This window comes from Vicugna pacos, chromosome 2, assembly GCF_048564905.1.
Source record: "Vicugna pacos chromosome 2, VicPac4, whole genome shotgun sequence".
Classification (NCBI taxonomy): Eukaryota; Metazoa; Chordata; class Mammalia; order Artiodactyla; family Camelidae; genus Vicugna; species Vicugna pacos.
Window position 1 is genome coordinate 111058191 of NC_132988.1, and position 24875 is coordinate 111083065.

Consider the following 24875-nt stretch of genomic DNA (forward strand, 5'->3'; position numbering starts at 1 on the left):
CCTCCACACAAGGTCTCCCTGTGACAGTAGAGCGTACGATAAGCGTGTGGTCCAGAGAAAGAAAGAGGGACAAATCAAAGACTGAGCTAGCTCTGGGAAGTTTTCACGTAAGACCATGTATAGCATTTTTGTCTTTCATCCCTGGAAAAAATACACAGAATGAGTAAGAAGTGAAGGCCGAAAACTCCAGTGTAGAATTTCTTCTTGAAGTACGTTGAGTGTGCTTTGGTTTTCTGTGTTTTGTTATTCGTGTAATTGCCAGTTCAGAGGGATGACATACTCATTGTGAAGGTGAGACGCAGGTGAAGTAAGATGCCACGTTCTACAGGATGGGGAAAGCGAGGTGAGGCTGGAGAGGCAGCACCTGAGCAGAGACAAATGGGCAAATGGGACAAGAGTGTGGCAAGGATGTGCATGGCATGACTGTCATCTAACAGGACAGCTGTTCACCCGTGATTTAAGGAGGCATATTTCAAAAGCATCGTGCTTCTTTGATTTTAGTCACCACGTTGAATTTATTTTGAAGTTTCTCGAAAGGGAAACAGAGAGTGGTATATATGAGGCTGATTTCATTACCTTATTGTCACATATTGTGTATTTCAGGGAAACTTCCATTGGATGTTACTTAAGATTGCTTGAACACGTTATGGTTATTTGATCCAAATAAAAAGGAGATAGTCCTTGCCTATTTTATCAAGATGCCGTACAAATTAACTGAAGTTGTGAGAGTATACATTATTTTGGTTACCAATGTATCCTCAAATCTTTTAATTTTATTGACATATTTTCAAAGCTAGCTATAAATCTATATATGTGAAATTTTAATGCCTCTTGTAAGTTTAAATGCGTTTTAATTCTGCATTTTTTATGACATTAGGCAAAGTGGCAAAAGACTAGTTATAGCACAGAGAAAATTTTGTTAACTCCTATGTTAACTCCTATGCTTGGTAAAAATAGGGAGTCAGATCTCTTTACGGTGCTCAGACTGTGTCAAGGAGAGCGTGTAGGGCCTTGGGTGGGGCAGACACAGGTGTGACTGCCAGTTCCTTTACTTGACCCACAGCCTCGGGCAAGCATTCGGCCTCCAGAGTCGAGGTTTCCTCCTATGTCAGGCAGGGGTGATAATCACTAGCTCAAAAGCTATTGGGGGATTAATTAGTAAGCAGTCAGCACTGTGTACAGAACACAGGGGTCGTTCTTGGCACGGCTGCTTCAGGCTCTGGGTGGCCAGGTGAATGAAACACGACGCCCTGGAGCATGCAGCAGGGCACCAGGCTTCCACTCAGCCCAGCACCGCCGTCTCTGCCTCCTTTGAGGATGGATGTTTTCAGGATTACATCCTGTTTACTTTTTTAAGGAAATTTTCTCATTTTCGTTTGTAAACAATTTAAAAGGAATGCTGTGCTTTGTGGAAAAGTGCAACATCTGAACAATAGGTACAGTAGTTGAGTCACTTTTTTATGTTTCTAACCCTACAAGGCACTTCTGCTGCTTTTCTTGTGTATGTTGTGTTCTCTCCTAGATGGATGCTGTCTTTCTGCCCAGCTGAAGTTTCTTTAGATCACAGCCACTTGCTTTTCTCCCGTTTAAATGTCAAGCTCTAGTGTATTGACAGCTCCAGGTGGTCGCTCCGTGGTCAGCATGCAGTGGCAGATTTTTGTTTACCCACGGAGTTTGTGGGGCTGGTTTAAAATGTGAGGGGAAGGCCCATTAGACTTCTGTTACTGCTATTTACTGTAAACCATAAACACTATTCATACAGATTCCTCTAAGCCTAAGAAAGGCAACTATATTCTCTAAGAGAAACGTCTATTCTTTAAGAGGAAATTTCAGTCTGCGCAGTCACTTTTCTCACCCGTGTTCCTGCTCAGGCTTCCTCCCCGGGGAAAGCTGCCTTCCCTTCCTCCACCCTCTCCACTGCCCAGTCCACCCTCTGTGCTGCCCAGTCCACCCTCTGCACATGTCAGTAGCCCTCATCTCAAATGTCATTAAGAATCCCCTCTTCTTTGGATCTTTTTCCAAATCTCCCCAAGTTGGGTTGGCCATTCCCTCCCTGTGGCTCCCCTGTTCCTTGTAGCCTTAGTTCTGTCACAGCAGCAGCCAGCTCTCCCTGGACCTCCTTTATCTACATGCTGGTGTCTTTTTTTGTGAAAAGCCGAAGAAGCTTGCTGAGGGCAGGAACCCCGTCCTGGTGTCCTGCCTGGCTTGGCCCGCCTGGCCGAGCATGTCACTTGACCCATATTAACAGCTTAGCAGATGCTGGATGAATGGACGGTGCGTTCATCCCCAGTGTGAGGCCATGGGAGAGACAGCTGCATCCTCTCCTTCCCAGCGTGCTGTCTGCTTGTGCACACACACCACGTGCCTTCTGGGGCGTCAGGTGTCTGTGTTTCCTGCCTTTGGGGTACAACTGGCAGTCCGCCAGTAAACTGGGAGAGGATTCCTGGTGACAGGAGAGGAATAAGGACGGACCACTAGTTTTAGGTGGCCCATGCTCAGTCTTCTACGACACTCCCCTGTGCAGAACAAGGAGACAGATACGGGACTGTGACTGTGCTGAGGACAGAGACAGGGCAACTGACTGACCATCTGTTAAGAAGCCTGGCGTTTGTGTGTGTGTGTGTGTGTGTGTGTGTATTGTTTTCTTTGAGACATCTTGCAAAAAATTAATAAAATGTGCCCTTTCTTTTAAAGGCGTGTTGTTAGTTGGCTACGGCTGCTGTAACAAAATACCTCAGACTGTCTTAAAGGACAGAAGTTTGTGTTCTCACAGTTTTAATGGCTGGAAGTCCAAGGTCAAAGTGTCAGCAGGACTGGTTTCTTCGGAGGCCTCTCCTTGGCTTGCAGATGGCCGTCTTTCCTCGTGTCTTTGTGTGTGTCTTTCCTCTGCGCACGTCTGTGCCCTCTTCTTAGAAGCACAGCAGTCATGCTGGATTAGGGCCCACCCTCATCACCTCATTTTAACTTAATTACCTCTTGTCTTCAAATACACTCACGTTTGGAGGTGCTGTGGGTTAGGCCTTCAGCATATGAATTTGAGGACATGCAATTCTCTGAGTACCTGTGGATTTTAACTACTTAGTGTACTTCTGTAGGGCAGTTTATTAACTGAGATTCCATGGAGTGTTATGTGTGAGGGCACACATAGCATGGCATGTTTGTGTGTCAGACTAGACAAAGTCACCATCCTTGAAAGAGTTGGTAGTCTGGGTGTGGCTTCTTCTCTAGACCATCAAAAGACTCTGTCTTCCTCCTGTGAGATCTAGACCTAAATCTAACAGGTAAAAATGGACAGTCACAGAAAAATAGGGAGGATGTGCGAGTACACACAAAAGAGGGAGAGATGCAGACATCAGTGGCTACTCCTCCAGTTAAGCATAATGCCTTCTGGAACTATATTCAGTATCTTGTAATGACCAATAATGAAAATACATATACATATAACTGAATGACTTTACGATATACCTGAAACTAACACAATATTGTAAATCAACTATGCTTCAGTTTTAAGGGAAAAGAATAATGCCTTCCGAGTACAGCAAGTTGGAGTATATATGAAATTGTGTCCAAATGGTGACCACTTTACATATTTTTAACATAAACAGTACTTTAAGTCAGTATATTTACAATCTTTCTCATCCATGAAGTACTCTGATAAACAGGAAACAACAAAATTATGAAGCATAAAGTTAGTTTCAAAGTTTCATCTGGAAGGTTCTCTGTCAGCCCAAGTTTGAGGAAGTACTCACAAAGCCGCGTCTGACGTTTCGCAGCTGTGCTCAGCTGAGTAATGGACCTGTGTAGGTGGTGAACTCTGGAAGAAGAACTACAGAGTTGCATTTTGAAAAAGGATTTCTTCTTTGAAATATGTCTCATATACACGAGGAGAACTATTAACTTGTTATTCTCATAGTTATGAGAAATGAATTTCCTACAAAGTTTAGAAATTCCTTGATTGTTTGAAATTTTCATCTGCAGTATTTTAAAGGATATTTATTTGATCTTTTGTTTTTTTGTATTCTTCTCTCCTTTTAAAATCCAGCTCATGGTGTTTGGGATCTTCCTGTGCCTGGATGCGTTTCTGTACGTGTTCACCCTGCTTCCTTTAAGAGTTTTCCTGGCACTGTTCAGGCTCTTCACGCTGCCTTGCTACGGCTTAAGGTAAGTTTCAGATCATGAACTATTTCAAATGTCTAGATTATTTTTACTGCTTGTAGTTAAAATAAATAATCACTTGGATAGATTTTTTTAGAATGGGGATAATTCATAAAGTTGCATTCACACTTTGGCCCTTACTATATAAACTAATGTTTTTGTCTTTTTAGTGAATATTATATAGTATTTCTGCTTTTTATATGCACATTTTTCTTTCCAAATGGTTTTGAACCAGAGCTTTGCTCCGGCCAGTGACCTAATGTTAGCAATGCAGGAGCCTGTGTGGAAGAATAGGAAGGACCCAGCACTGGGTCAAGGACCTCATTGCCACTCTGCCGCCTCACCCAGTGCCTTTATTTTCTTGGCATCTCTCGGCCTCCTGGGCATCATCTGTAAAGTGAAGGCTTTGTTCTGGTCTGAGAGGCGAGGGCGAGTGGCATCAGAATCTCCCAGGGAGCTCTTAACTGCAGGGTTTCTCCTCCATCTCACTTGACAGTCACCGTGCGCGTGGCCTAGCGAGCCTTAGTTACTGCTTACAGGTGAGACGCCCTCTGATTTGTGAGAGGGGCAAACTCTTGAAGACCGTTGTCCTGCTGGGAAGGATCACCAGCCTGGTCAAACGCTGATTAGCTGGTGAGCTGTGGGCAACTGCCTGACTTCTCCAAGCCCGTGTCTCCGTCAGTAGAAAGGGGATGTTGAGAACCAGTATCTTTTACCGCAAAGACTGAGGTGTAAAAAGAATACTCAGTGTAGTGCCTGGTGCAGTAGACAGGAACAAATACTATTTCCTTCCTTCTCTACCAAAAGTAGACACAGGAAGATGAAAATGTAAAACTAACGTGACTCTTCATGCTTTGTTGATCTTGAGGTTAGAAATTTGGAGTTGACAGGTTTTCCTCTGTGTTGTTATGTCAACGTACGTCCGCTCGGGATGGTCACTCCCTGTAACGTTGCTGCAGAGCTCTCGCTCCAGCTGCCCAAGGGAGGTGTCTAGCATGCATCACGGTTCTAAATACATTTCATTCTGAAAAAGTTTTAAAATACTGAAATGGACAATAATACGTGAAACTGTATTTAACTATAAAGTAGATGATTCATCCATGGTATATAACATATATAATTAATAACATGATAATGGATAACTTAAAAATTATTAGTCAATATACAGAACTATATGTTGAAGTTTTTTAAAGACTTTAAAGTCATGGAAGATTCTCTTTTAATGTAGTAAATGAACATATACTTAATATTTAGTAAGCTCTGATTAACACATGCATTCATTTTTAAAATGAGCCTTAGTTTTAATAAGAAAGATATCCTTGTAGTATAAATTGGAAGAATTTATTTATTGATCATGATGATCATATTGTGGTAAGAGGAAAACTTCTTTGCAAGATTGCATGGAGTAAAACAATGATAAGAATAAGATCACATCATTGTTTTATGTGATACTTTATGTTCTGTAATCTTACTGTCCTTCCAGAATGAGAGAATTATGTTACGTATTTTATTAATTACATGTTAATCAAATGGGAGAATCTTTTTTAGGAATTCACCATTAACTTTAAGAAATTCAGGTACATACTTTATGCCCTTGGGGGAATTTTTAAGAAGGCTTTGTTCATATCAGCACACCTTTTTTAAAGACATTTGGAGCATGGCACTTCAGTGTTAACAAAGCCTGATGCCGTATTCTGTCACTGTTCCTTTATCATCATTGGGAGCCCAATAAAATCGTGGCTATTTTAAGAAGAGCAGGAAGGAAGTCTAGTAAGACATTACTAAATATAAATCTTCATGTGCGATTGCGTGACAAGGATGGACACCCGGAAAATTGGGTAAAGCCAGGTGCAAGTACCTGACATAAGACAGCTCGTGCCGTGTGGAGATTCTCACGTCTGCACTACAAGTGAGATTACTTTTTAGCTGTTGTTTGATCAACAGTGTGAGGCAGATCACGTTCTAGCCGTCTTGGCACAAGTAGCCTTTAAAGACAGAGCATGTTCTAATGACTGTTGGCATGATGAGCTAGAACATTAGGAGGATGTGTACCCAGAAACACCCTTCCGGGGGGGCTCCTTCTTGGGTGTGTTAGTGGACGTTCGCTGGCTGAGAGATTTGAAATGTTCCCAAGGGCCTCTTATTTTAGGTCCTTATCTGAAGAGCAGTCTTGTTGCACGGGCATCTAAACTGTGTCTCTTGTCACTTGGGGGAGCAAGACACCAAAGTAACATTGGAGCAGTCTTTCAGTGTTTGTTCTGAGAACACAGAGGTGCTGCAGCGCGGGGAAGCCGGCGCCCGCTACTCGCATACGCTGGAGTGCGTGGTTGGTTGTCCCTGAGCCAGCCATTTCTAGGTATTTTAAGATATTTTAAAGCATATAAAGTAAAGATGATAACTTTTGTGGATCACTTTAAAATATTTTTCAATCTAAATTAATCTGAGTAACATTTTAAAACAGAATTCAAATACATTCTATTTTCAAGGTGTTATGGCTTAACTGACACCAGAGGGCAGCCTGTTAACACTGTTTCCTGTGGAAACAGTTCTTACTGTTTCTGCAGTTTGGATCAACTGAAAAATTACATTTTATGCCACCACTAATAAATATATGATAATGTAAAACGTAACATGCAGTTAAAATTGTTATTATAACAGAATTTCAGCACTTTTAAATGCTCAGTGTGAGTGTAGATATAGAATATTAAGATACTGCCTTCCTGCCTTAATGCCTAAAGTATAATTTATCAGAATTAAGTGCTTTCTACTTACAGCAGTGTGAGCTGCAGTTTATATTTTCTTTGAGCAATTTATAAAACAATGTATTTTTGAGCATTATTTTTTTAAAGCACCAAACTTGGAATATTTGAAACTTGAAATGTAATGTGAAAAATTATATTAGCAATTATATTAGCAAAGCTGTTGTTCATATTAAGTCTAAGACCTTTCACATATTTTTAGGAATATGAACAAAATTATTAATCAGCCAAATTTTGCCTTCTTATAGCTTTTCTTCCAACATTGTCTACTTCCATGAAAGATTATTTGATTTGTCTTGCCTGTGGCTGTACCACGTTCCATCTTTTTCAGCAAGCAAGAAGTGCTCTTTCCTCCAGTCTGACTTTACTTTTTCAAAGGGATAAGAAGGAATTAAAGAGACCAGCAAAGAAGTTGGTTGTATCCTTTTGTCTGTTTTCTTTTTCTCACACTCCTGGATTTTAGTCTTCTTGCTGTTTTTGTTTTTTCTTTAAAGTTACTGTCTTCCTAGTTCCTTAGTTCTTTGAAAGTATTCCCCAAAAGGGGGAAAAAGGAGATATTTGTCCAAGTAACCGAGATGCTGACTTGGAAGCAGGAGCTGTTTGCAGTCTCCAGTGCGGTGGTGGTAGCGTCGTGCCGGCAGCAGAGCGCTGTTAGCGCCCTCCTTCCAGAAGTGAGATTAGTGTTCCCGCCTCCGCTACTTGCACAGTTAGATCTGGTACAGCATTTGCAAGAGGCTTCTGAAAGCTGACAGTCTCCCAGATTTTCTGCTTTAGAATTGATTCTTTAAACCTATTTCCAAATCTTTCGCAGACTTGCCATGGTGTTTGGTTTTGGCTTTGGGCTTTAAAGTGCTGACAGCCAAGTAGTCTCGCTGCCTTTCATTAAGGCTGAGGACCAGAGTGGTTCTGCCACCTCTCAAGGAAACCCAGCCTTCATTGTGATTGGCTCCACTGGTGAGCATTTTGCCAACTTTTGGCTCTGTTAAAAGTTTTTCATTTTGAAATGTTGGCAGGGTGATTTTCTTGGCTCTGTATTTTTTACAGAGTTGTATATGTGTTGTCTGCAAAGGATGCACTGTTTCCATAAAAAGTTTATACCTGTCCTTAGTAATATCAAGAACATTTAAGTGAAAGCTATTGCTAATGAATTAACAATCTTGAAAAATCTTTGCCGCCAAATATTTTGCTGTAGACCAAAATAAATAAAGAAATACATCCAGATTCTTTAAAAGCTGATTCATTAAAGTACTTCTTCCCTCTTTCCCCAATAGGGTAGTATAATTTGGAAAAACATTTGAGAAACTTACTGAATTAGGATAATTTTTTTAATGAGGAGGACATGGAAATCAGAATTGAAATTTGATTCATTATATGAGGTCTCTGTATTCATGGGAGAATGAAAGCATTTTGTTTTTTAGAAAAATAGAATGCTCTCTATTATGCTAAAGAGGTATCCAACATCTTTTTTCCAAAATTATAGAATAAATAAGTAATAACCAACTGTACGTGTGGTTTTAATTTACCTGGCATTTCTGTGAATCCTTTTTCCTCCTCAAACCTGCAATTTCGTTTTGTGTTTCAGATTTTTCATATTTGAGTTAAAAGTTGAGGGAGATTGTAGAGAAAAATGATACTATCTAGTGCCAAGAACAGATAGTTTTGAAAACCTTGCTAAAATATTTTAGACAGTAATAGTGTAGAGTAGGTTTAAGTAAGAAATGCTGGCATATTTTTCTTTTGCTATTAGAGTAAATAAAATATGTGCAAGGAAATTTTATGGATCTCATGCCATGGTTTTAGGCATAACTCTTACTTGAGGCTTAAAGTACTTTTTTGTTTTTAAGAGGCAATGGTGTCTTTTTCTTTTGAGAATTTACCCTTAGAAAGCTCTTATCTCCCTGCAGAATTATGAATTTCAAATGCTTGAGTTTCTTAACCCATTGGGTTTTCCTCCGTATGCCTTACCTCCTTCAAGGTAGTTCTACCCAAAATTAACTTCACGTACATAAACACACACATATACATATATAGTAGATTTTCCCCTTTTTAGACATAAGCCTTGATTTTGGCCTGAGTGACCAGTGCCACCCCCTGTCGCACGTGTAGGGAGAGCTCTTGGTAGCTTTCTCTGGGGAAACGAGCATGGCTGTTATTTCCTCTTACCAGGGCTGATCTGTGTGGCTGGTTTGTAGGGAGCAGCACATTGATTAGAGAGTCTTCATAACCTCAGGTTGTGTCCTCCCCCGTCTCCTCACCGGGACGCTCTAAGCAGCGTGGCAACATGACAACCTTCTCTCTCTCTTTCTCTCTCGTGAATCAGACCGGAGGGAGGAGCACTTTCACTTCCTTTATAGGATGGAATGTGGTGTCACAGGGACTCCTTGTGGTGAGTAAACCCTGACTTTTCCTTCTATACTCTTGGCCAAATTGACATCAGTACAAACGTATATTTATCATGATGAAAAAAAAATCAGCAGATACAGCCATTTGGGGATTGGCACATACTGAAGCAATGTGGGTCCCCCATTCTTACTTGGTCTTAACATTACTTTGTCCACATTTGGTCAGGATTTGAGCATGATCTCACCTAACAGGAAAATCGCTTGATAAAATGATCTTTAATTCTATGCATCGGTCTAGATTTGACAGCAAATAGGTCATTTCCAATGCCCCATCACTCACCTTCAATATAAGCAGTTTTTATTTTGCATCATTCCAAGCACCAAATACAGCTTTATAAAACCAGTACTTCTTCTGATAGTTTGAAATTATTGTAAAGCCGAAAGAATACTTTAATCATTCCATTTAAGCATTTGTAACTATTTTTCTACTGTATGCCACAGAAACTTAAGACTTAAAAATTTCAGTTCTCTAATTAAGGAAAACATCTTCACCTCAATACTTTATTCTACTTTAAAATTATAAAATGACTTTTCTTCCAAAAATGGGGACCATTTTTATTATTTTACATTTTTTTCCAGTAGTGCTTGTATTTCTTCATTCTTTCAGTTATACCACAAATAGCTAAAAACATTAAAAGAGAAAGAGAAAGAGCGAGCCAGCCTGTGTCTTTTGTAATGAAACACCTCGTGCTGGCACCGTGGCATGTTTCAGCGCCGATCGGAAAATTTGCTCGGCAGGGATTACTTCATTTGCTTGGTCATTTGTGTTGCCTCTTCTTCCTTCCTGATCTTTCCATTTACTACCAGTTTTTACTTTAGTCTTAGTTGGCATATTATCTCCTGCTAAATGTGCAAGGAAAAGCCTTGGTCGTCTTTTTCTGCTACATCTTTCTTATTCCCATAAAGCATCCTTTGAAGCAACTGGGTCACTTTATTTGATAATTGTGCAAATCCAATGGAAGTATTTGAATGACCGAAAGATAAAATTTAGATATGCAGAAAATTTAAATTCTGTAAGAGTGGCTTAACTTGAAAATTTAAGAATTTTTAAGTTCTCCTGAATAGTGTTTAATATGACTTGTCTCATGGTAACTGGCAGCCAACCTGTAAACTAGATTCATGGGTTTTTCGCTTGGTCCAACGGCTTCCTCCACTTCTTTATGTGTTAGTGTGGGATTTTCAGCATTTGCACAATGAATTACCAGTAACTACTGTTAAAGAGGCATTTATAAGGAAGAAGTTTGGCCTGGAAGTATTGTTCAAAAGCCGATTTGGAGTTGATTGGCAGTGCTGTAGATGAGCATTTCCAGCCCCATAAGCAGCTTATTGTATAGTCATGCAGAAATACCCCGGCAGAAGAGGAAGCCGATACTGGGACTGGCTCAAGTTGTTTTAAACAGGTCAACTCATTTTGAGATTGGTTCTTTTTCTTACTCAGAGAGGCTGTGATACATGTGATCCCACCTTAGAAACAGTTTTTTTATTATTGCAGCTTTCATTTTTCATTAGCAGGGACATTTATATGAAAGCAAGACCCTTGTTTCTTAAGAGTTCTGCTGCTTTTATTTTTTATTTGAATAAATCTCCTTAATTTTGAAAATCAGAGCCATCTTTGTAGCAACCAGTTATGATATAAGCAATGGAAAATTTTCACCAGAGAGAGTGCACAGAAGGCAGTGACTCTAATAGAAATAGTCTTGTTTATTCTCTTTTTAGAAATAAAGCATAAAAATTATAGCTAATTTGTTTTTTAGCACAATAATTTTTCCAAGTGAAGTGACAGTACAGTGATAAATTATACAGTATTACATTTTGCTGAAAACATAAAAGGTGCTGAGTTGCTGATTCCTGTAAGTTTAAAAGTTCTTTTAAAGAAAAGTCTAGAATGGTAGATAGGAGTGAGCACATGCCTTCTGGAGCCAAAGGTCAGATCCCTGCTCCCCTCACTTCCTGATTCTTAACTCTGCAGCTGCAGGCACATTCTTGACTACTCTTTGCATCATCTGTGAAATTGAGATGGTGTGGTACCTTCCTCATAGGATTATAGTGAAAAATAAAACAGGTATATATACGAAGTGCCTAGAATAATACCTGCCACAGAGTAACTGTGGATTGTACCATAAGGTGCTTCTACAACTCTTCTGTCATTTTTACAACCTGATTTAATCCCAGGCAAAATAAAGCTAAATTCAAGGTATTTATGCTAAATTTTCAAATTTAATTAATTGTCATCTTGGTTCAAAATGTGTAGTATTATGTTATTTGGGGATATATCTTTCCAATGTTTTGTAGCTCTAAATTCTAACAGTGACTTGTGTTAAATATAATACTCCTCCAGAGATACACTAGCACATTGTTCCTTTGTTGCACATGTTTATAAAGAAGCACAATTGGATATATATGCATATATATTCACACATGTATATATATATGTGTGTGTGTGTGTGTGTATATATATATATATATATATAATCCTTTTATCTCTTAAATTAGATGCTTTGCCTGAGATCATTTAACTAAGTAGATGCCAATCTAGTACCGAAAGCTCTAAGTATAGATTTCTAGTTTAATTAGCTTTCTAAATCTTTTCGGTAATTAATGAAAATTCATTAATACCACCCTACTTTTTGTTCCTGTCATTTTTTTTTTAATTCATAAAACATGACCTATAGTTCCTAATTACAAAGGCCTACACTGTGTGGGCGATTTGGGATTTTCAGCGTGTGCTCCGCTGTGTCTGTAATTCTGAGGGGGAGGTGGGTGTGTTCTCCTTGCTAATGCTTCAGTTTGTCCCCGGGCCATCCCGGGGAGACAGGCACACAGGCCAGGAGCCCAAGAGTGTTCAGATGTCTCCTCTTCTCATTGTTTGAATTGAAAATACATGTAGCTCCAACTTTTGACAAATGTAATACCTCTTCTGTTTTTAATCTTGGAGTCAGGGCCGAAATTACCTTGATAGCTGAATAGCCCTCGGCAGAGTTGTGTGTTTGGAGATGGGAGATAAGGCTCACTGTGGTTTTCATAAGGAGAAAAGGGCCAAAGTCTGTCTGGCAGGGAGAGGGACAGCACTGCAGACAGAAAGGGACAGAGAAATGGTGATAGAGAGATTGGTCAACTTTACTCTCGATGTGGTTTTACCCAGAATTTCAACTTCAACCGCTAAGAATAACTTCCCTTGGTTTATTGGCGCTCGTCTGAGGACACATGGTCTGACCGGGACCATTCGGACCCGTCCCCATTTAGGCTCGTTGGTTCAGCCCAGTGTCTCATCTGCTTCTAGCCCTTCCTGGACACAGTCTTCACCAAACCTGCCTCTTTTCAGGACTTTAGCAGTATTCCGTGTTCTCTCTGTGAACAGATCAGATTCATACCTGACTGAAAGCCACGTGCAGTGTGCACTGTAGAAAGCGAGGGTAGGTCTGTATCACTGCTCACAGGATTGGCATTGTATGCCTCCCCGTCATCCTATAAAACAGTGTTCTGGGTGGTGGTTCGGAAGAAATACAGATTCCTTGTTGAACCCTACTAGGATCTTTGGAAGAAAGGCGCCCCTGATCTGAATGTGGACCAGGGCTTGGAAGGAGCGCCAGAGAATAGGGAGCCAAGGAATGATACCAAGTAAGTCAGAGCTCAGGAGGCCGACGGCCCCCGAGAGCCAACTCGCCCCTGGGGTGTTTGCCAAAATGTCGTAACGACAGGTGGCAGTGAAGAGGCTCTGTGGCCCCTAGTGAAGATATCCGGGCTGTGTGTTGACCGTACTGTTCACGCAGTGGCCAGAGCGGGAGACTGAGCATCTTCTGCTTTGAGGAATGAGCCTGCAGGAGACAGAGAAAGCACCTCTCCCGTTCCTGTCCCAAGAGTTTTATATCCAGTGAAAGTAACCTTAACTTTCTTCTTTTCTTACTTGCTTTTTGCTGAGTCTTAGGAAGACATTTCCATTGACAGTTTAGGTTAGCCCTTAATACTCTGACCTCAGAAATAAGGAATGATTCAGCTCATATTAAGTAGGAAAAGCTGTAGTTGAACCTTAAGGAGCCAGGGGTGAGGGGTCCTGACCCTACACCCAGTTGAAAATCTGTGTGTGACTTTATAACCAGCCCTCTAAATACATGGTCCCTCCGTATCCAAGATTCCGTCGCATCCGTGTTTTCACTTCCATGGATTCAACCAACCGCAGACCATGTAGTACTGTAGCACGTGTTTATTGAAGAAAATTTATCTATAAGCTGACCCAGGTAGTTCAAACTTGTGTTATTCCCAAGTACTTTCAACTCATGTCACGGAGGGCTAACTTCTGGAATATAAAAGCTGTTCTACAAACCAGTAAGAAAACGATATGAGGAGAGAATTCACATAAAGTATAAGTAACTTAAATGCATGAAGATGTCAGTCTCCTGATGAGAGAAATTAACTCTGAAACTGCTAGGTCCGATTTTTCACCAGTGGGATTGGCAAAGATCCCAGAGCCAATCGAACACGGAGCCCATGGGCTCGCACGTTTCTAGTGCAAGTATAAGTTGGTTCAACCCCTGCAGAGGGCAATACAGCTGCTGTTACCAGAAGGTCAAGTGAGCGTAGCCTTGAAATTCCAAGTTTAGAATAGATGGCACTTTCACTTACGAGACATGACACGCACAGTGCATCATGATTTGCAGTTGCAAAGGCTGGAAATCTGTCAGTGATGTGTTAAATAAATTCTGATCCGCACGGTGGAGCACTGCACTGCCATGGAAACACGAGCTCCTTTGAACAGATACGGAAAAATCTATTATGCTGTTAAATAAAAAGTATGAAATACAGAGCAGTGTGCACAGAATGCTAACATTGTGTGAGAAGAGCTGATCAGCGGGCTATAAGGCTTCCTGACAAGGTGACAGGCTTGTGTCTTAACTGAGAAAATCCATTGCTTCAAAGCGCTCTATCCGCCACCTGCCCTCTGTGTTCCCCACTTCTAGTGGTAACTCTGGTTTCACGTCTTTATACTCTGTACTTGGGCAGAAAGCTTGGTGCTGCTGAGTAGTCAGTTAGCATAACTTTCCTTGTTTGTTTGAAATTTTTAAAAGGTCACCCTCATTCCCATTACTTCAGTGTGCCAGTGTGTGTCCAGTAAAGATTATTTATTCAAGAACATACAAGGTAGTAAGACTCACGTTTTTATTACTTCTCGTATGTTTCAGGGACAGACGTCTGCTCCAGCCTGCCCAGGTGTGTGACATCTTGAAGGGCGTCATTTTGGTCATTTGCTATTTCATGATGCACTACGTGGACTACTCCATGATGTACCACCTGATTCGGGGACAGTCGGTCATCAAGCTCTACATCATCTACAACATGCTCGAGGTGTGTGAGGACGCGCGTCCACCCGCCCGGTCTGCCCGGCCCCCCGCCTGCACGGGGCTGATGGGCGGCACACAGCCTCAGGTCTTCCAGTGTAGAGTGCTTTCCTGCCACCCCTGGGAATGGTGTTTGTACGGTCCGGGGGACCTTGTTAAAGTGCAGATTCTGATTTGGAAGATCTGGGCTGAGGCTGGAGAATCTGTCTAACGAGGTGGTGCCTGTGCTGCTGGACCTGGGACACACTTAGGGCAGCAGGTCCTCCGGGCATGACGTGTCCTCAAGTAGGGAGAAGGGACGTGTCGCCCAGACATTTCTGAGTCTGTACCGCTTTAGAATGTACACTGTCAAATGCTAGGGAAATTATTTTGCAAATTCATTGGAAACGTAGGTATACTTTATGCTAAAACTTTCAAATTTATGAAGAAAATATTAGGATTATGTGTATGTTGGCAATAATAGATTTACCTTTTTAATTTCTTTTAAATTTTTACAGAGAGCAAGTAAATGTAAGTTTCCCAATTTCTGTTAGTGCTTAACATTTGTAATACAATATGTCATGTTAAAGTAGTCATCATGTGAAAGCCTACATTTATACAAAAAATAAGCAGTTACTCAAAGCAAAAGAAATGCCTTACTTTATAGACAGAATCTTAGTAAGTTTTTAAAATAGTAAACTACCCTAGGCTATATAGTTAACTTTTGAGATTCAAATTGCGCTTTGCTATACTGCTTTTTAGGGACACAAGTAAGGTCTACCTGTCTTTTAACTTAGTCACAAATGAGTGTTCCCTAATGAATGAACACACGGGGTGAGGTGGGGGCGGCTGGCCTCTCTGCTCCGCTGAGGGGATGAGGGCCTTCCGTCTCTTCACAGAGGCCACAGAACCCTAGCCATCCTGGTTACCCCACACTCATTGACTGAGGTGGTTGAAAACCACACCACAGCATCCTGATCGTAGGCTCGTTGCTGTACACTCGCTTTGCCCCATCGAGTGAGATGCAGACGACGGCCATGGGTGCAGTTTGTGAAGCAGAGTAGCCGGGCTGCTCTCCCTGCCCTCCCCCACCGACCTCCCCTCCCCTCCCCCCAAGGAAGAAAAGCCTAAGCCTCCGGTGCTCGCTGGCTGGGAGCCGATCTTCACACCGGTGCCCCGCTGGTCTCCTTTCCTGCCTTCTCTCTGAGAGGATCGCCGGTGATGGGGCTTCTCCCTACCCTGAACCTTAACACACCTGCCTCCTGGTTTACAAAGTCCTCTGCAAGGTGGTGTCATTACTGTTACTAGGAAATAGACCAGGAAATGAATTCCTGATGAAAATGGTTTAAATACGTACCCACTTTGTAGACTACAGTTGAGGTGGTTTAGGCACAGTGGACGAGAGTCCAGGGCTTCGTCTGGAGGTAGACCCCCTCCCATCCTGGTTATCCAGCACACGGCTGCTGAACGACTCTAACCCCCAGCTTCTCACTTGTGAAATGGAGATGCCAGGGGAATTAGAAGGATTAAGTGAGACAGCACACCGAGAGGGCTTAGCACAATGCCGGGCATGTGGTAAGAGGTCCCTGAAGGGCAGCTCTTACTCCTTCATTCAGCAACTATGCCATCAACACTTTGTGCTTGCCAGGCACTGCCTTAGACCCTGAAGGTCCAGATGTGAACAAACCCTAGTCTTGTACTCTACAGCTGGTAGAGGACAGTAAACTAGGAGGTATTTGGAAATGATAATTACCATGAAGATGAAGAACAGGGTTGACACATTAGACACCATGGGAGCCCCGAGATTGGAGGGTCTGGGAAGTCCTGTCTTAGAATGTGACATTCCAGCTGAATCCTGAATGCTATGCCCTCCTTTCTCTGTTATGTGCCTTTTTATTTATCACACTATATGCATGGAGGTCAGTACTTGAAAATGTCTTTAGGAAGCAAGGCTGCATACTGTATGCTGTGTGATAAACCTTAAACAAATTGTTGTTTACAGATACTAGGTGTGTGTAGAATGGGTCAAATGATATGCTTATCCTAAAGGATTCAAGTTTGAATCCTGAATTTGAATTTAAAGAGTTAAAACCAGAGGAGCTATGATTTTGATATATTGTCTCCCTTTTATTTTTGCTACTACGTAAGACTTTCCTTGTTACAAACATAGCTAATTAGACAGTGTAACTTAAATAATATAAAATTTGAGCACACATTTTGTGTCAGAGAATAAGAAAATTTAAGTAAGTAAACAAAGATCCCTGTTCTCTTTTAGAGCTTACCTTCTAGTGGGATTTAAAAAGTCAGGGGGAAAAAAAAGAAAACAACAAAAAATAAATAAATAGAAAGTCACATCTCCAGTATTTGAGTTACCTCTGAAGTTTAGTCAAATATTCAAATGGAATATTAAGAAACACCTTTCCAAAATTTTTCTCTCTAGGTGGCAGATCGTCTGTTTTCATCATTTGGACAAGATATATTAGATGCTCTCTATTGGACCGCAACAGAGCCCAAAGAAAGAAAAAGAGCCCACATCGGGGTGATTCCTCACTTTTTCATGGCCGTTCTCTATGTCTGTATCCTTTTAGACTTCTTGGAAATCCCAAGCATCAACGTGTAGTCTACATCGTTCTTTTTGGTTAGCTATTTCTCAGTTCTGAAGGTGTGTGTGTGTGTGTGTGTGTGTGTTAAAGATAAATGTGAAATGTCTGCTCTCTTTTGAGAAATTGGTTCTAGCAGTACAGTAGACCTTGAACAACGTGGGTTAATCCAAGTATAACTAATAATCAGCCCTCCATATCTGAGGATTCAGCCAACCACGGACCATATAGTAGCTCAGTAATCACCACTGAAAAATACATGCGTGTAAGTGGGCCCATGCAGCTCAGGCCCATGTTGCTCGTGGGTCAACCGTGACTGTCAGTTAATTTGAAGAGCCTCATGTGTGCAGGACCCTTGAACTGCTAGAAAATAGTTCTCTTCTCAGTGTAACTGATTGTAAGGTAGGGTTTTAGAATAAAGGGTTAGTCTATTTGTACATACTTTACATTGTATAAATCTATGTAACTTTTCCATACTTATATTAGAACTTTTTTGACATTATCTTTAAGCCTGTGACTTCTTTGTTATAACTTTCAGCTTAAAATGTATACAGTTCTTCTAAAGTAAAATTTGAATTGATTGGGGAGGAATTTTGGAGATTTGATTTTCCCCTCCAGCACCCGCATCTGAAAGCTTTTCTTCTGGAGAGGAGATGCTTTAGTCTGTAACCCGGTGTGCAAATGTGTGTGTCCATGCATCTGTATTTACACACACGTGCAGCCTACACTTACGTTCCATGTGGAGTCAGGACTCGTTCATAGGACGGTGTCATGTGATTTTTTTTGTACTGTCTCTGAAAGAGCGATGCTTGAGAGAATTGGACTAGTATTTGGGAAGTTAAAGGACCATGTGGGAAGATTTCTTTGAGAGTAGAAGCTTGTTCTAAGTGTAAATGGAGTAAAAAGTACTGTTCTAATTAAAGTAAACTATTCCATATGTAGTATGAGTATAATTCTACAGCTTGTGGCTGCTTCAAAAAGGACATCTGAGGAAGAGTCTTAATTGTCAGACATTCCTTATTATCTCACTCTCCCCATCCTTGAAGAACCGGAGAGGAAAATCACTTCCAGAATAACTTTTACTTTGTGTTCTTTTCTCTCTTAAAATGCAAATTTTCTTAATTCGAAATGTGTATATCTAAGTCTCTTCTTTCAGTATTTACCAGAATTTATTCGTTTTATTTAATAAACTTTTCTGAGGTCCTATTTCCCAAGCATTGTACGAAATGCCAGAGCTCTAGAAAGATCAACATAGCCATTTTCCAGAACTCACAGTCTAAGTGGTTGGAGGCACAGAGGTTCATTTCTGCTTTTGTTTATTTCAAAATGGGTTGCATATATCTTGTCCCATCAGATTTATATCAACTAGAGCTGATGGGGAAATTACAAAGAGAATAAAATGCTTCTGTAAGACTTGATTTAGAAAGCATAGTCACCTTTTTCCCCATTATAAACTTTTAAGATTTTATAGTATTACCTATTAACATAAACTGAAAACAGACTTAAGTTTTCTCCTTGACATCACTTACTGCTAGTTTTGCATGCAATTCTTATAATGGTTCAAGCAACAACTCTCAACGTAGCTTTCAACTCACACAACAAGTCCCTGCTTACTATCATGATGTCTAATAATGTAAGTATGAGATTTTATTTCACATTTTTGAGGATATATGGGCACTTTAACGGCAATATTCTAGATGGGACAAAATTACTTTTTCTAAATGTTATTTATTCTCTAGGTAGCTCTATGAGTAGCATGTCCATTTTAAAACTGTTATACTGATGACAATGATGTCTGTGTTTACTATTTCAGTTTGTTGAAATTAAAGGAAGTGTTTTCAAGAAGTTTGAAAAGAACAATCTTTTTCAGATGTCAAATAGCGGTATGTACAATTAGATCCTACCAGCAGCGTTTTGCAGCATTGTAAGTCATTCTAAAACTCTGATGCCACAGTCCTGTGGGCCACTGTTTCTCTGACCTAAGTTGTGCTTTCTCATTCTCTCAACATCTTTACTAAGTTTTTTTTTAATTACTATTACTTTGCTTATTGTAATCTCAGGATGTTTAAGATAATGTTTAAAAATCACAGGCATTTGTGTAGCACTTTACCATACTTGCAGAAGCTTCTCATTAATCTCAGAAATTCCTTGGAAACAGTTAATACTATTTCACTTTATGGCTGTGGAAACTGAAACACAGAGAAAGTAATTTGACTTCGCCAAGGTCACTCACTTAGCTACTAAGAGCAAAACTGTGACAGTAAACTTCAGGTTGTCTCTTGGTTCTTGGCTTTTTCAGTTTGACCTTCCTTCCTCCTTTCTAAGAAGTGTGAAGGCACAAAATTTATCCCTGGAAACATTATCTTACATAGTTAGGAAAATCAGAGGAGCATAGTGTCTTAGTTCTCAAAGTATGGCCCATGGAACCCTGAAGGGGAGTCCCTGAGTCCCTGGAGGGAAGTCTGCAAAATCAAAACTGTTTTCATAAGAATATGAGGATATTATTTATCTCTTTCACCATGTTGCCATTTGCACTGTGGTAAAAATGGGGGGTCAGTGGGGAGTGGAAGCCAGAGAGAGGTCACCACACACCCACTGGAATAGCTGGCCCTGTAGCCTGACGATGCTGAGCGTCAGTGAGCTTGGGGAGTGACTGGCATTCTCACGTGTTGGATGGCGCGAGTGTAAAATACTGCAGCTACTCTGGAAAACCTTCCGGCTGTTTCTTGTATGTTTAAATATTCACCTATCCTGTGTTCTCATCAGTGAGGACACATTTTCACTAAAAGACTTGTACAAGAGTTATTATGGCAGCTTCGCTCATAACCAGAAACTGGCAACAACCCAAATCCTCCTATTAAGAAGAAAGTAGATAAATAAATTTTGTTATGTCCACGCTCTTCAGCAATTAGAAAAAACTACTGGTACACTCATCTGTGTGGACGTGTCTCAGAAGCCTTACGCTGAGTGAGAAGAGGCCGGACACACAGAGTGCATACTGTGTGGTTTCATATATACGAGGTTTATGATCAGACAATGAATTTATGATGATAGACGAAGAAGAGTGCTTGCTTCCTAGGGCGGGGATAGGCCGGGACAGGGGCGGTACAAGGGAACGTGCTGTAGTGATGGAACCGCTCTGTGTTTTAATTATGGGGATGGTGACCTAGGGTATGTATTCATCAAAACTTATCAGATTGTACACTTAAGAGTAAAATTTCACTGTGTATAAACTTTACCTCTGTGTTAGACAAGGAAAATAATGGCGTATGAATAAATTAAAGCGAATGAATGTTTAGAGCTATAGGAGATTTGAAAACTAGGCTAGAAACAAAAAGAAGAAATGAAGAACTTCCGACGGTTCTGCGGGACAGCGACAGAACGTAGGTCACAGAGCTCTGAGGGGCAGTCTGGGCTGTGTCTCTCTGTGCAGCAGCGTTCTTCCTCAGGTGTGCGCTGCCCAGCCCTGTGAACCTGAAACGAGAGAGGAGAGGAGGGGAGGGCTATGTTATAGGATTTTTTTTTCTCAGCTTCAAGAATCAATTATACAATATGTTAATTCAACTATAAAAATTTCACTTGTAGCAGAAATCATTACTTTTATTAGTACCCTGATTTTAGTAGGGTCTCTTTATAGAGCTTTAAACTAGACAAGCAGTTCTTTAAGTTTTAAGTGTTTTCAGCCTTTATATATCATGAGGAGGAGATTATGAACGATTTTTAACCTTATCACTTATATGTTGATGTAATTAATATCCCCTTTTCTTTCTTTTATGAGCTGGTCCCCCAGATTATAATTTCTTACTTTAGAAGGATTAGAGACTCAATATTTCAATTTTAAGAAAACTCTGACAACAGCGCATGTGGACCAGGCAGTGCGTATCAGTTTACCAGAAATTCAGGAGTATATTTTGGCTTAGAATGGTTAGTAACCAGCATGAAAAGTTTTACTTTTTATTAAAGGTAAAGTAGTTCATGTTACAGTGCAGGGTGCTCTGCATTGTGCTGCCTTCTGTCTTCAGCAAGTTTTATAAGAAATTAATTTTACCTCGGGTAGCTTTTAAAACCCATTCCCAAGTAAGAAGGAAAAATCCGTCCTAGACAATCTCGCTGGTGTTGCATGTGGTGCTCAGATACTAAAGGGGTGGATAAGGAGTCACTGAAGCCTGCTTTTCACAAGGTGACTGAGTTTATTGCCTCCTCCACCTGCATTAGCAGCTGTGAGATGAGAACCAGCCCAAAGGATGCCGCTGGTCACACACCAGCTCCTTCTTTTCCTGTGAATTTCTCTGAGACACTGAGCTGCTGTGTGTGTAGGATCAAATTCAGTGCCTCATGCTAGTTTACTGTTGAAAACTTGGTTTGGAAATTTTAGTGACTTTATCTATTTCAGCTTATTACCTGACTGTACGGTTTCTTTAAGGGAATTGCCTGAGGACACATGAAATGGAGTTTAGTTAATAAAACCCAGCTTTCAACAGTTTATTTTTTCTTTCACTTCATGTTAGTGTGTGTACCAGAGTATGGAACCTAGGCCTTTCCGATTTGCATTCTTAAAATGAAAATTTTTATGCCGTAATAACCTATTGATAATGTGAACTGTACATTCAGAAAGATCCTGCAGGAGTTACATTGATCTGCACTCAGGTCCCATCCCAGGGTGCTTCTGTTTCACTCAGCATAAGCCTGTATAACTGCATTAACTTGAATGACTGTTGAAAGTGAAATAGTTACTTATTTCCCATGTAAAATGCAATTGTAACTACGTTAAAGTATATCCCCCTAGTGGTAACATAGAAGAGAAAAGGGAGCTTCATAATCTGCAGATCAGAAATTTTTTTAAAGTATTAGTCACCAGTGTTTTTAAGCTCCTTAATAATGGTTGAGAGAAAACATTTCCATTTTGATAGAAGTTTTCATTTTTTAATTAATGTAAGAGTTCTGTCCAAGTCAAAACTTTGTTCTGAAGATGAGATATGATGTAAATAAGTTGTTAATTGCCTTGTTTATCTAGTAAAAATGTTAGATTATCATTAGAATCTGTTATTTTCAAAAAAAACTTCATTTCCTTATGTAAGGTTTTATTTCATTCTGGAATAACTTTTTCAGAATTCTAGTATGCTTTAATAATGCTCAAATTTTAAAAGTCAAATCTTGGCTTCAAAATGTATGTAAATCATTTAAATGTAAAAAAAAAGTAAATTGTGAAAGTACAAAAATGAAACTTTTTAAATATTTGCATAACAACCTCATTTTTGTAGTTAGATTGATAAATAAGTGCTTTTTTGTGCTGCTTTTCTTTTTAATCTTTAAACTTAAACCACTTTTCATATCCCTCATAGTATAAAATTGCATTTATCTACCAAAAGTTGCCAGTTTTTATTAATCTCTACAGTATTTTGAAATAGTCTGCTTTTCTAAAATCTATTTTGCCTTGAATATTCCCCTAAGATGGACTTTCACTCCTTTTATGGTGTCCTTAGAATTGAAATGATTATGGGTTTCCTCTATGCTGCCACCTGCCCTGTGTCCAAGAGTCAGATGTGATTGATTTAAACACTGCTATTGTTTTTGTTTTATTAGAGTTTTTAAAATTATGTTGGCTTGTCTCAAATAATGTTTTCAGTTTCTCAAGGTGATTTCTTTCCAGATAATTCTACAGTGAACCAAATCAGTATCATATGTCCCTACTTAGTAGGAGGGTCAGAAATAAGTACATTTCTTTGCTAAATTTGTTTATAGAAATTAGAAATTCAGGGGACTTAACACAGTATTGATGCAGCTTTGTGAATGATTTTACAGAATTCCATTAAAGGTACTTTGACAGATTTACTTAATCCCATGAAGTAAGTTCCACAGTTGACTATACATAAATAGCAGAGGATAAATTTTGTTTTAGATTATGGTGGAAATTGTTTTAGGACAGACTTTTCCTAGCTTCCTTTAACCAGTGTTCCCTTTTGACATCACAAAATAAGTTGAACATGTGATCTAGAACTAGTCACACCATGTGTACTTTTTTTTTTATTGAAGTACAGTTGATTTACAGTGTTGCGTTAATTTCTGGGGACAGCGCGGTGATTCAGTTACACAGCTGTTACAGGGTTCCCTGTGCTGTACAGTTGGACCTTGTTGTCTGTAACACGTGTTCGTTAAACTCCTGCACGTGCTTCCTTCAAGGGGGCATGCCTGTGCTCTTCACCTCGAGACTCCTGTGCTGTGAGTTTATACCCCAAAATATGGTATTTCACAGGAAGTGACTCTCCAGTTTTCATACTAGAACAGCAAGTTGTGCCCACTGGCTTTTGAAGAATTAAGGAGACAGCTCAGACTCCTTATAGACAAGGGCTGGGATCTGAGCTCCCCTAGAAAAGAGGTGTTGCGACTGACTGGGAAGCAGTTAGGCATTTCGGGAAGGCACACAGCTTGCTTGCGGAGACTGGGTGTAGCTGTAGATAAGAGTCCAGATCATTTGCTGTAGAGCAACGGAGAGCAGTCCCAGGAAGGGCTTCAAGGTGAAGCTGAAATGCAGAGGGCTCTGGGGCCCCATGGGAGGCCCTGGATGACCGAGGTGCTGGGCTATTAGGGGAATGACAACAGATACATACAGGTGTTCGAGATGGTTCCTAGGCACGTGATGGCTTCTAGCCACAGCTCCCATCGCTGCATAGACACAGCACGTGGGCATGGCAACTGACTGTACTTCAATTAAAAAAATAAAATAAACCAGCAAACAAACAAAAAATACTACAGAGCTACAAAAAATCAGAACAGCGTGGTAAAAACAGACATGGATCAATGGAACAGAATAGAGAGCCCAGAAATGAACCCACAGACTTTTGGTTAATTAACCTTCTACAAAGGAGGCAAGAATGTACAATGGAGAAGAGCCTCTTCAGCAAGTGATGTTGGGGTAACTGGACAGCAGCATGTAAATCAGTGAAGCTAGAACACTCCCTCACACCGCACACAGGGATAAACTCAGAATGGCTTAAAGACTGACATATAAGACAAGACGCTCACTGCAGACGTGGATTTATTTCATTCCATTTCTCTATTACAGCGTATCTTAGACAGTGATAAGGTAACAGCTTAAAGAGTGAACTGTGTAAACTAGCCTTTAGCAGGAATTTAGTTATTTGCTTTTTTTAAATTCATTCAGGCTAAGCTCAGAGTACTTAGTAACTTATGGTAAATATCCTCTTGAAATCTAATTTTGAGCTTGTTTCACTCCCGTAATTCCACATACACCCTAAGAAATGCTATTGTAATACTGATGCTTTCTTGGCTAAAGAATTTACAGGTTGGTACTTGGGTATTTACTATTCACCAGATTGGAAATAATGTAGAAAGCAGGGGTTTTATATTACCCAGAGTCTTGTATTTTGCTTTCTGCTTCTATTTTTTCCTTTGTCTGTAAAATGAAAACTTTCCATATGTCCCTGAAGACTGTTGGAGGAATCTGACTCAATCTGAGCAGATTGATGGTTTGAGTATTTTATGAAGTTTGTAGAAAACTGGAATTTCCATACTAGAATTATGTTAGTGAAAGAAGTAAATGGCTTAACCAGGGTAGCACCACCTGTATTTAAAATAGTATATTTATTTTACAGACATTTACACATAAAATAATAACTTTATCATGTT

At 40.2% G+C, this 24875-nt stretch overlaps 1 protein-coding gene across 1 annotated transcript in view; it reads left to right on the top strand.

The window, feature by feature from the left end:
* TAPT1 (transmembrane anterior posterior transformation 1) overlaps positions 1-24875 on the top strand; it is a 59409-nt gene that overhangs the window by 19939 nt on the left and 14595 nt on the right. Inside the window, exons 3-7 of the mRNA XM_072945983.1 lie at positions 4043-4161; positions 14494-14656; positions 17069-17204; positions 18764-18861; positions 19042-19111. Coding sequence (XP_072802084.1) covers positions 4043-4161; positions 14494-14656; positions 17069-17204; positions 18764-18861; positions 19042-19111 — 586 coding nt within the window. The remainder of the gene's footprint in view (positions 1-4042; positions 4162-14493; positions 14657-17068; positions 17205-18763; positions 18862-19041; positions 19112-24875) is intronic.